The 12,654-nt window shown below is 41.8% G+C and overlaps 1 protein-coding gene across 1 annotated transcript in view; it reads left to right on the plus strand.

Moving 5' to 3' along the window:
* Window positions 1-3,023: 3,023 nt before the first annotated feature.
* The window catches only part of LOC110294273 (cytochrome P450 3A25), a 34,703-nt gene continuing 25,072 nt past the window's right edge, over window positions 3,024-12,654 (plus strand). The window contains exons 1-3 of the mRNA XM_021162384.3: window positions 3,024-3,264; window positions 8,684-8,777; window positions 10,311-10,363. Of these exons, the coding sequence (XP_021018043.2) occupies window positions 3,194-3,264; window positions 8,684-8,777; window positions 10,311-10,363 (218 nt within the window). The 5' untranslated portion in view covers window positions 3,024-3,193. The remainder of the gene's footprint in view (window positions 3,265-8,683; window positions 8,778-10,310; window positions 10,364-12,654) is intronic.

Below are 12,654 nucleotides of genomic sequence, written 5' to 3' on the forward strand. Positions count from 1 at the left end.
TTTTTGCTATTTCCTTTTCTTTCTCATTATTTCCTTTTCCTTTTGAGTTTGCCTTTTCTCCCTTCTCCTTTTCTCTCTCTTTTTCACCCCTTTTTTCTTTTGCTTATGTGTTTCCTATCTTCCTCTGACATACTTTCTTGTTGTTCCATAAGAATTTTCTGACCTGCCTTAACTGCTTCTATTAAACAAAAGCAGAGGCCAGAAATTACAAAAACCGAAACAACAAGGTTAAGAGCTACCGACACTGGGTCCACGGGCAAGAAAAACATATCCCCCCTTTTAACTGGGGATCAATTTTGGAGACTTACCGGTACCACTGTTCCTCAGCTGAAGAGTTCTGAATCCACAAGATCCTCGGGTACCCCGTGCCAGACAACAATTTGTTGCGCCCACCTCGTCCCAGCAAGGAAAACACAACATGGTCGGATTCTTCTCAACAGCTTTATTGCAGGAACGCTTCTATGCTATGGGGACCCCAGGAACCCAGGGAGGACTCATTATATACACCCCAGCATCGGGAAAAGCTTTGTGTCCTCCTGGGATTGGTCAGTCTGCCGGCACCTTAATTTGCATGCACCCACTCAGGAGGGGTTGGCGCCAGATTCGGGCTAGCGCCTGCGCAGTGTTGTTTACAGCCACAGTATACCAGAAAACAGTGCCATCTTTTAGGCATCGGCTGCCTACACAAGCTGCCTAGTAAGACTAACTATATTTGTTTGGTTCTGGGTTTTACTGATAGACCCTGCCTCAATTAATAAGATAGAAGAGTTGGTGGAGATGACGTTATCCTCAGGCCACCCATACACAGGAATGTACACACCCATGTGCGTGCACACACACATGCGTGCACTCAAAAATAGGAGAAACATTTATTAATAAAAAAATTTAGACACAGCACCTCACAATCAAGAATTTTTATACATTCAGTAATGATAATTGCAATGGTTTAAATGTGTACCCCACTTGTGTGGTTAAAAACAAATCTTAAATATATTGTGTCTAGCCAATGGAACCTCCCAGTGGTGCTTATCTACTGTAAGTCTCTGCTCATGAATAGATTGGTCCCATTTTTGTAGTCACAGCTCAAGGATATAGCACTGTATACTTGAGGAGATGATTGATGACCCTTCACTTCTTTCTCATTCTCTGTTGTCTTCCTACCTTCAGGGATAGAGTTGTAAAGAAAGATGCACTCAGCCCACATGTCTACCCCTAGACTTTGGACTTCCTAAGTTAGGTAATGAGGAAATCATTTCACAATAGCAGCAGAGAATGAAGAAAGATGTGAATTTGATGTTTAACCCTGGACATTCCCAGTTTGTGGATTTTTGAAATTTGCCAACATCGTTTGATTTCTCCTCTATACCATGCTTTCAAATGCTTTCTGCTTTCCTGGTGCCTCTGCATGCCCTGGTTGGATTATGTCAGAACTCTCTAGAACAATGGTTCTTAACCTGTGGGTCATGACCTCTTTAGGAGTCAAATAGACCTTTCACAGGAGTCACCCACAACTAACTATCAGAAAACACAGATATTTACATTATCATTCATAACAGTAGCAAAATTAGTTATGAAGTAGCAACGAAAATGATTTTATGGTTGGGGTCACCACATCATGAGGAAGGCTGACAACCACTGCTCTAGAACATCTTCCTTTCTGCTCGGATGATTGGCTCAGGAACTCACAATTTAATAATGGCTACTAAGATGTTTGTGGTTCTTCTTTTTTTTTTTTAATGAAGCCATTTGTAAAATGTGTGTGTGTTTAATGTTTTCTTGTTGCAAATGGTAACCAGTTCTCTTAACTCCTGCCTGTGCTCCTCTCAGTTTCCAGCCCAGCCTCTTCAAATGTCTCTCCCAACTTTTTCTCCCTCAGTTTCCCAATGGTATGCTTAAACGTTTCCTTCCCAGTTATCCCAATACTAGCAAACCCCAAGCCATAACAACTGTTCTAGACTATCTGCTCAGCTCAGTTCCTTTTGGCCCAACTGTCTTCTAACAATGTCTTTACTGATTGCCTTCTCTTCTCACTCTGATACCCCCCACCCCTAATCTCAATTGGCCTTCTTATATCCTATCCCATTCCCAGAAATCCAAGAGGCAACCAACACTGAAGGTCATAGAGTCAAGCAGATTAAATTGCTAAAAAAATTTTAAAGGGCCAGTTGACTAGAACTGGGGATCCTTTAAAGGGCTAGGCACAGAAGAGAAACCACACTACAGCCATTTTGTAACAACTTGTGTCTTTGTTAGGAGTACTTTAGAAGGTGTACAAAGAAATATTTACTCTCTGTAATGCCAATTCAACCAGGACGGTACTCAAGAGGCCAGTTAAAGACAAGCACACATTATCTACAGAATTCTAATTCATCATAATTCTGCCTGTTTCATGCCTTCCTGGTTCAGTCTTGAACACCTCTTTCACTTCTTTCGGTCTCTTTGTCTTTAAAGTGATCATAAAAACTCCAGCATAACATATCCAACAGACTGGATAAGAACTGTTAAAAGAGACATATTAAAATATATTTTAAAAGAGTGATTTATTGTAGATGAGACATTTGTATCAACTTTCCTATCCAAGGCTCAGAGAACCCTGCAGGAAAGATGAGGGAAAGAATGTAAGAGCTAGAGGTTGGAGAGGCATGTCATGGAATGTCCTAAAGACTACAGAGAAAAACAACTGAGTTGTGTGCCAAGGAAACAGTACAGAGAGGCAAGTGAAGTTCAATTGTAGGCTTCACATCTTCCAGAGCCAGCAGGAGCTTTATTGGGAGAAGGCCTTGAATAGGTAAAGATCGGTAGATATAGTTTAATTGTGTGGACTTAGTGTGTTTTGGAATTTGAACCACCATAGACACAACTACAAATCAGAAGGAAGTAGTGCCAGTGGATGGATTTGAGCTCCTGAAAGAACAAGTACACACAGAATATAAGCTCAAAGGTCAGAGTAAGGAAATGCATGACCTTATTTTGGAACTTTGACAAATGCCCGGTGGAGAGGCCACACCACAACTACAAGTTCAGGCAGTGTGCAAGTAGCCCTTGTACTGGCTGTATCCCTGTAACCTCCTCCTTTCCCAGCAAATAAATAGACTGGCCTCACTAGATGCCAGCTAAGCCTACCATAGGATCCCTGCAAGACTCTCAGCTGGGAGGGAAATTTGGAGGCCTGAACTGCTAAAGGAAAGTTAAGATGAAGCTCATTGCCAACCTTTCTATAGAAACCTGGGTGCTGCTGGTTACTAGCTTGGTGCTCTTCTACATGTAAGTAGCTGTCCAGGCTCCTCCCCTATCTGCAACTTGAAATGCACCCCCCTTTCTTTTTCTGTTGAAACATCCAAAGAGATAATGGAGGGGAAGCTGAAATCAACATCAGGTAGTTCCTACCAATATCATTGGCCATCCTAGGAGCTTCCACTCAGAACTCTAACCTTATGGGTTTTGACAAGACTTGCCCATATAATAATACAGGTGGCTCTCAGTCTATACTTAGACTAACCAAAAATTGTGTGGCATTATAAACAATTGACTAGTGTCCTGGCTACTTTCTAACCACCAGTTTCACAGACACAACCTAAAATTACCCAGAAAGAGTTTTGATTGAGAAGTTGTCTAGGTCAGGTTGACACTTAGGCAACCCTGTGGAGGATTGTCTTTATTGGATGTAGGAAGACCCAGCTCATTGTGGGCAGCAGCATTCCATATGTAACGATAACAAATACACACACACAGACACACACACACACACACACACACAACTGGATGAAAGCAAACAAGCAGATACCTGTCTGTGGTCTCTGTGTTCTTCACTGTGACTGGCTATTTGAGTTTCTGCCTTGACTTCCCAGATACAATGGCCTATTATGTGGAGTTGTCATGAGAATAAACCCTTTCCCCTCTAAGTTGCTTCTCGTGTAACATTTTAGCACAACAACAGAAATAAGACTAGCACATTAGCAACCATGGCCTTTCCAAACTTTGAGAAACCTTAGAACAGTATGGTTGCTTAGTTTTATTCTCTCCCCCCCCCCTTTCTCTTTTGTCAGCATAAGTGATGAGTGTTTGACTAGTTACCTGTGGATGTGGGTGTTTCTTGCTTCCATTTGTCACATCTTCTAATCTGATTTACACAATCCCCCACATAGTAACTGTTCTTTTTTTCTGCTTCTGTGATAAACTCCATGACTAAAACCAACTTGAGGAGGAGAGGGTTTTAGCTCACCTTGTCTTACAGTCCCTAGAAGCCAAGGCAGGAACTCAGGGCAGGAACCAAGGCATAAGGCTTGGAGGAACACTGCTTCCGGTCTTGCTCTCTATGGCTCACTTGACCAGCTTTCTTATACCACCCAGCAGCACCTGCCTAGGTTTGAAACTGCCTATAGTGGACTAGGCCCTCCTACATCAATCATCATTCAAGAAAATACCCCACAGACTTGTCCACAGGCCAATCTGATAAAGACATTCTCTCATTCTTTCAAGTATGGTTGCCTCTTCCCAGATGACTCTAGCTTGTGTCAAGTTGATTTAAAAAAAAAAAAAAAAAAACCTAATAAACACAATACCCCAGAAATTTTAGAAAGGTCAGCATCCATAACTCTCTTTTCTTTGACCATTATCCAGAACTCTATTATTTTCTAAAAATCATGTTTCCACCTTGCAATATTGAAACCACTTAACACTAAATGTTTTTGTTATTTTCTTTTAATTTTTTTAAAGCAAAAAGAAGTCTGGTGCTTTGAATATTTTTGGTGCAGGCAGTGGCACTATTAGGAAGTTGCTTCTTGTGGAACATTTTAGCACAGCAACATTAGCAACCATAGCCTTTCCAAGCTTTGAGAATCTTGAGAACAGCCTAGGCATTGAAGGAGCAAGTGTGTCATTGTGAGTGTGGGCTTTAAGACCCTCATCCTAGCTCCCTGGATGCCAGTCTTCTCCTAACAGCCTTCAGATAAAGATGTAGAACTCTCACCTCCTCCTTGACCATCCTGCCTGGATGCTTCCATGTTGATAATGCCTTTATGATGATGGAATGAACCTCTGAACCTGTAAGCCAACCCTAATTAAATGTTGTCCTAATAAGAGTTTCCTTGGTCATGTTGTCAGAGAATGGTTCACAGCACTCAAACTGTAAGACAAGCAGAGAGCACAATCTTGCAGGAGGAATCTCAGTTACTAGTCAGGCCTTGTAGAGGTGTTCCTTGGTGATCCTTTAGTACATGTGGCTTTATGCAAATTCTTAACTGTATTTGATAATGTTTATGAGTTTCACTTGATTTATAGCAAATGTTTAGAAACTGCATTGTGTTCAAGACTCACCACTAACAAAGAGAGAGTGGACTAGAGAGATAGCTCAGCAGTTAAAAACATTGTTTTTCCAGAAAAATCAGGGTTCAAAACCAGTTCCCACATGGTGGGTAACTGTTATTCCAATAGCTTCAGGACTCTCTTCTGCCCTCCATGGCCACTGAATATATGTAGTACATAGACATTTGTGCAGACAAAACACTCATATATGTAAAATAATTAAAATTTAATTTTAAAAAATGAGGGGAAAGAGGTATTAATTTGCATGTCTGAAACATGTATATGTCCATATTTTATGCCATATACTTAATCTGTTATTGATAGGAAGAGCCTGACCTTCTGAAGTTCCTTTGTCTTGCACATCAAAGGATTCTTGGGTCAGATCAACCCTGTATACAAAATGAGCATTTCTACTATAATTTCTAAGTTTGCTATGATCAGACTTCCATTGTATGAAAGCTTAGAGTAATCTGCAGAATTATATCTATCAGTCTTGCTTCTTCTCCCACATGTACTATGTCAGTCATCCTGGAGTCGGGAAGTCTTTAGCTTCATGAGAATTTAGGATGTGTTACATCATCAGTGATAGCAGCTTTGCCCCATGGAGCACCTAACTTAGTAGAACTCTGTTCATATTGAGGTGACATATACAGGAAATAATCTTCCTCATTTATGACTGTCTTAGTTTGGGTTTCTATTGCTATGTAGGGACACCATCACCATGGCAACTCTTAATAAAACATTTAATTGTAGCTGGCTTGCAGTTTCAGTCAATTATCATCATGGTGCTGGAGAAGTAGTTGAGAGTTTTACATCTGGATCAGCAGGACAAGAGAATGTCACTGGGCCTGGCTTGAGCATCTGAAATTTCAAAGCCCACTCACTCCCAATGACACACTTCTTTCAACAAGGCCACAACTCCTAATAGTGTATTCCCTGTAGGACTGTGTAGGCCTATGGGGCCCATTTTCATTCAGACCACTACATTCCACTCCTTGGCTCCCATAGGTTTGTAGCCATATCATAGTCAAACTTTGAAAGTTCCCATAATCTATTACAGTATCAGCACTGTTTAAAAGTCCAAAGTTCCAAGTTTCTTCTGAGACTTATGCAATCTCTTAACTTTAATCCTCTGTAAAATCAAAATAGAAAAGAAGATTACATATTTACAAAATATAATGGCACAGGATATACATTACCATTCAAAAGGGAAGGGAAGGGAACATAATGAGGAATTACTGGACAAAAACAAGACCAAAAACCAGTTGGGAAAACTCCAAACTCTCCATCTCAGTGTATAATGTCAAAAGACTCTTCAGATCTCCAACTCCTTTCATCTTTGTTTACTGCAACACATTTCTGTTTTTCGAGCTCATTCTGCTCTTTTAGCAGCTTTTCTGGGCAGATATCCCACAGCTGTGGCATCTCCAACATCCTAGGGTCTCCCAGGCAGTCCAGGCTTTACCAAACTTTGCAGCTCCATACAGTGGTCTCTCTAGGCCTCTAAGCAGGGATACCTCTGACAGATGCCTGACCTCAGCAGCTTCACTTTGTCATGAGGGATGTGGGGAATTGCAGGCTGATCTCCAGTTGAGCTGAGGTCTGAACCCTGATGGTCATAATTCACCTACATGACACGGTAGGTGTTCCCTCATGCTCCTGGAACTCCGGCCTCTGCCTAAGTTACCGCCCACCACAGCCCCCACAAGAGAAGCATGGTCAGTAATCACAAAAGCAATGCCCCAAGCTTCTGACCTTCAGGCTAAACTCCTCCCCACTTACCCAGCAACAGTGAAGACCACAAAAGGGGTGGCTACAACCAACCAAACAACTTTCAATACTATGATGTCTGAAAATCTCTGCCAATGCTGTTAATCCATCTCTTGGATTTAGCCTTAGATAATTTTTTAGGGGGGGATACAGGCAACTTGCAGCCACATTCCTTGCTAAACTATTACAAAAACAGCCTCTAGGCCACATATTAACATTTTTCTCCTTAGAAACATGTTGAGTCAGACCTTCACAATTCAAATTACCCCAGTACCACTGTCTTCCATATTTCTACTAGGATGGCCCATTAAGGTCCACTTAAAGCATTCAGCTGGTTTTGTTTTGTTTTGTTTTGTTTTGCTTTGCTTTGCTTTGCTTTGCTTTGCTTTGCTTTGCTTTGTTTTATCCAGCATCCTAAAGTCAACATTCAAGAGCATGGTTTGCCCTATTATAGCAATATCCCACTCCTTGGTACCAATTTATGCCATAGTTGGGGTTTCTATTGCTGTGAAGGGACATCATGGCCCTGGAAACTTCTAATAAGGAAAACATTTAATTTGGACTGACTTACAATTTCAGGGGTTTTAGTCCATTATCTTCTTTGTGGGAAGCATAGGCAGACATGATTCTGGAGAAGGAGCTGAGAGTTCTACATGTGGATCAACAGGCAGAAGGAAGAGATTGTGTAGCTAGTCTTGGCTTGAGCAGTTAAAACTCAAATCCTGCATAGAGTGACATACTTCTTCCAACATGGCCACACATCTAATAGTAACGCTTCATATGGGCCTATGACATGCTATTTTCATTCAAACCACCACCCTGACCATCATGATAAATAAAATTCTGTCTGACACCATGGCTCTTAGATGATTATCACCAATTGGAGGTCCAGATTGACCCATGACATGAATGGTCTTTAAACAATGCCTTGGCCACTAAGGGAACATACTGGAAAGTAGCCTTCTCTATAGCTTAACTCAACCAGATTGCAAGTCAGAGAATCTTGGGAGTCTCTGAAATTTCTCTGAAGCCAGTGTCAGTCATGAACTCAATTGTCATTATATGGACATAAGAGCTCCATGACGGGTTCCAGGTCTTTCTAAAAAGGCAATTTTCAGAACTGTGAGAGCCTCTAACAAACATTTGGCTTAGAGAAAAGCAAACACTTAAGTCTCTGACCAGTCTGGAAGAACAATACCATAAGGTCTCCATGGGCCTGTGGCACTAAGTACATTCAGTGATGTAAATAAAAATCCCCCCTTTTATCTGATGAGAGTTATTGCTTCAGGAAATTTTCTAAATGGACAAGAGCAAATGGAACACCCTGGGAAGCCTTGAGCCTGAATCCCTGAGACTCTAAAATCCAAATCTGGGGCTTTTCATCAATGATGTTCTCTTGGACTGGAAGTACAGCAGCTTCCACTATCTCTATCCCATCATTTTTATGGGAAGGACATTGGAGAGGAGAGTAATTGGGATTGTAGCTGTTTGGGTTTTTACTCCTATTTTCCATTTAGATGTTACATTTTGGGTTTGATTCTTGCAGTTCCTGAGTCATGACTGACACATGTCTATATTTATAAACTTGTATTTCTCTGTTACATTACAGATACGGGACCTATTCTCATGGCTTGTTTAAGAAACTAGGAATTCCTGGACCAAAACCTCTACCTTTATTTGGCACCATTTTCAATTGCTTTGATGTGAGTAGTGTTTAAGCTCATTCATTTCTATCTGTATTGATTGATTTTTTTTTTTGAGATTGTGTTTCTCTGTATATCTGTAGCTGTCTTGGAACTCACTCTAGAGATCAGGCTGCCCTGGAACTCAGAGGAGATCCACCTGCTTCTGCTTCCCAAGTGCTGGGATTAAAGGCAGGTGCTATCACTACCTGCATGTTCTTTCATTTCCTATAGTTGCAATTTGTTTTACAATTAGATTTATCTGCTTTTATTTAGGGTTATGTGTATTGGTCTGCACTTATGTCTATGCACCACATGTGAGCCTGGTGCCTGTAGAGGTCAGAAGATGACGTCAGATCCCTAGAACTAGAGTTACAGATAGTTGTAGATTGCCACGTTGGAGTTGAGAACTGGACTTGTTTCTTCTGCTATTGCAGACACTACTCTTAATTGCATAACTGTATCTCCAGCCTCAAAGTTTTGAGTGGGACTTATGTGTGTGTGACAGTGTCTCACTATATAGCCATCTTGACTTGGACTGTACATGTAGGTCAGACTGGCTTTAAACTCTTAAAAGATCTACCTCCTTCTGCCTCCTGAGTGCTGGGATTAAAACGTACCTCCTAGGGCACTGGGATGTTGGCACATGCCTTTAATTCCACTTCTCTGGAGGCAGAGGTAAACAGATCTCTGTGAGTTAGAGGCCAACCTGATCTACTAAATGAGTCTAGGACAGCCAGGGCTACACAGAGAAACAAAAACAGAAACAACAACATCAAAATCAGGAGGAGGTTCTGTGGTATCAGAAGTCAGAAACAGTGTGTTCAACTAGGAGAATGCTTTAGATGTCTTTAGATATCTCTAATAAGAACTTGCCTCTGCTCCACCTAACAGCTGACTCAGACAGATAGAGACACCCATAGCCAAACAGTGGATGGAGCTTGGGGACTCTTATGAAAGAATAAGAGGAAGGATTGTTGGCCCTGGAGGAGATAGGAACTCCACAGGAAGACCAACAGAGTCAACTAACCTTGGGAACTCTTGGGGCTTCCAGAGTCTGAACCACCAACCAGGGAATATACACAGGCTGGACCTAGGCCACATATATGTAGCAGATGTGAACTTTGGTCTTTATGTGAATTGGAAACAACTGAAACAGGAGGGCTATCTCAAAGTTGTTGCCTGTATGTGGTATATGTTCTTCTACTTGGGCTTCCTTGTCTGACCTCACTGGGAGAGGAAACCCCTAGCCTAATAGATACTTGAAACACCAAGGTGGTGGGATATTCAGCAAGACCCCGACCCACTCAGAGGGGAAGGAGAGAGTGAGGGGAGAAGGATTGTAGGAGGAGGTTACTGGCAGGGGATCAGTGAGTGGGATGTAATGTAAGTTAAATTTTTTTAAATGAAAATAACATAAAATAAAGAACTTGCCAGTGCTTTCCAGTGAGACAGGAAGCCCAGTTTTGTAAGCAGTCAGTAATTTGGCCCTAGTTAAGAAGCAGTCAGCATGTAACAGAACAATAACAAGTTTCATTTTCTTTGTCTTCTCAGGGCCTGTGGAAATTTGATGAAGATTGCTATAAAAAGTATGGAAAAATATGGGGGTAAGTCTTCTGGAGTTTTCCATTCCACATACTAATTAGGATAATGTACTTCCCTGCATGAGGACATTGTGAGCACACAGTTCTTGTGGTGAAGCCTTTTGATGTGGTGCACATCACAGGCAGCAAGTTGAACAGTATGAGTTCAGTTGACAGTGTTGTCTGCCATGCCACCCTCTGAGATTTGGTAGCCCCCAAACCCAAGGCTTACCACCTCTCCCTTCTAATAAATTAAGACTATGTTCACAACCTCTAAGCACATGTTCAGAAACATGGGAAGTCCTTACAATTCTGTGCATGCAGTCATCATTGATGTGAGTTCAAATGTGGTACTGCACTGCTGTATCCAGAAAACACTTTCTCTGGAGTCATCTGTTGCCTGCAGCTCTTACAGTCGTTCCACCCTATCTGGATCATCTTCCAGATTGATCCCTGAGTCTTGGAAGGGGGAGGGGTGCTGGATAATTTTATGTCAACTGGGCACAAGCTGAAGTCATCTGAGAGGAGGAGGCCTTAATTGAGAAACTGCTTTCATAAGACTGGGCTGCAGTGAAGCCTGCAGGATATTTTCTTAATTAGTGATTGGTGGGAATGGCCCAGTCCATAGTGGGTGGTGCCAACCCAGGACTGGTACTTCTGAGTTCTATTAAAAAAAAAAAAAAGTAGGCTGGGCAAGCCTGTAAGTAGCACTCTTCCATGGCCTCTGCATCAGCTCCCACCTCCAGGTTCCTGTCCTGCTTGAGTCCCTGTCCTGACTTCCTTCAATAATGAACACAGATATGGAAGTGGAAGAGGAATACACGTTTTCCTCCACCCAACTTGCTTTTTGTTCCTGTGTTTCATTACAAGCAATCAAACTCTGACAAAATCAGGGTATGACAGCAATGTTCCATATAAGATGAACAATCCACAATCTCTTCCTCTCTACATGTTGAGCAGTTGTGGATCTCTGTGCTAGTCACCATGTTCTGTTAAAACAGCACTTCTCAACCTGCATGTCATGACCATCATAAAACACATATTTTCTGATGATCTTAGGAACCCCCAACCATAAATTTACTTTTGGTGTTACTTCATAACTGTAAGTTTGCTACTGAAGGGTATCAAAGTTCATAAGACCATCAGAAATATGTGTTCTCTGATGGTTGCAATCCACAAGTTGAGAACTGCTGTGCCAAAAGAAGCTTCTCTGTTGAGAATTGAGAGCTCTGCTGATCATCTTATTAGGTCCATGTAGTGTTACATTCTCCTTCAGTGTCTATGGTCTCCCTAGCTACACAAGATCAAGCCATACAAAATTCCAGGATGGAGTGGGGATATGGTCAGAAAGTCCCACACCTAGCTGAGAAGTTGGCAAATCATATCTTGATAGGAGGATAAGACTTCTTCAGGGATGGGTCCCCCAAACAGCTATCTCATGCTGCAGTAGATAGCCCTACATGCATGAACATACTGGCAGAAGTAAGTAGGGTTTATAAAAAGAGAGAGAGCACATGAAGTTGGAGGGAAATGGTGATGGTGGGGACTGGAGGGGAGGAAATGGGAGTTGCCTTCATTAGTCACCAATGGGTCCTCAGCAAAAGATGGGACTTCCTGCTCACTCCCCTCTCCATGATGAGATTTTTGTCTATCTTGAGATTGTGAAGTCTTGTGCATGCTGTGACAATCATGGTGGATCCATTTGTACAACTGCCCCATTGTGTCCAGACCAGTTTCCTGGGCATACTCTGCCTCAAGCTCTTAGAATCTTTCTCCCCAATTCTGCAAGGATCAGAGTGTTGGGAGGAGAATCTGCTACCATCATTCTGCTAAATGGACATAGTATTGAAAGGACTCCCAGCTTGATATTAGACCCATGGAGTAGCTCACCTCTTGGTCTCATCAGCAAAGCTCCTTTCTTCAGTAGATCATGATTATGATGGAGATCTTCAACTGGCTAATGTATAGACCCTAAGAGATTGTAGATAGTTCAGTCCTGAATGAGACATCTGTGTAAGAATTTTTCTTTTTGTCCACTAATGATATTCAAGATAAGAACTTTGCTAGAAGTATATATGGGTATTTCCTACCCATCTAATTTTGCTGACACTGAAGAAGAAATTCAGGGAATTAAGTTAAGTCTTCAGTGGTTTTGTGGAGTGGCTGAGTCAAGGGTGTAATCCTTTACTGTCAGTACAGATGATGTTTTGGAGACTTGGAGGAGGTGCCCCCCCCCATTGTATTGTGAGACACAAGAAAGTGGGAGAAGGATCTGTCTCTTCATCACTTCTCATCAATCTTCAGAAACCACAGGC

This window comes from Mus caroli, unplaced genomic scaffold (assembly GCF_978045245.1).
Source record: "Mus caroli unplaced genomic scaffold, Mus_caroli_1 scaffold_4, whole genome shotgun sequence".
NCBI lineage: Eukaryota > Metazoa > Chordata > Mammalia > Rodentia > Muridae > Mus > Mus caroli.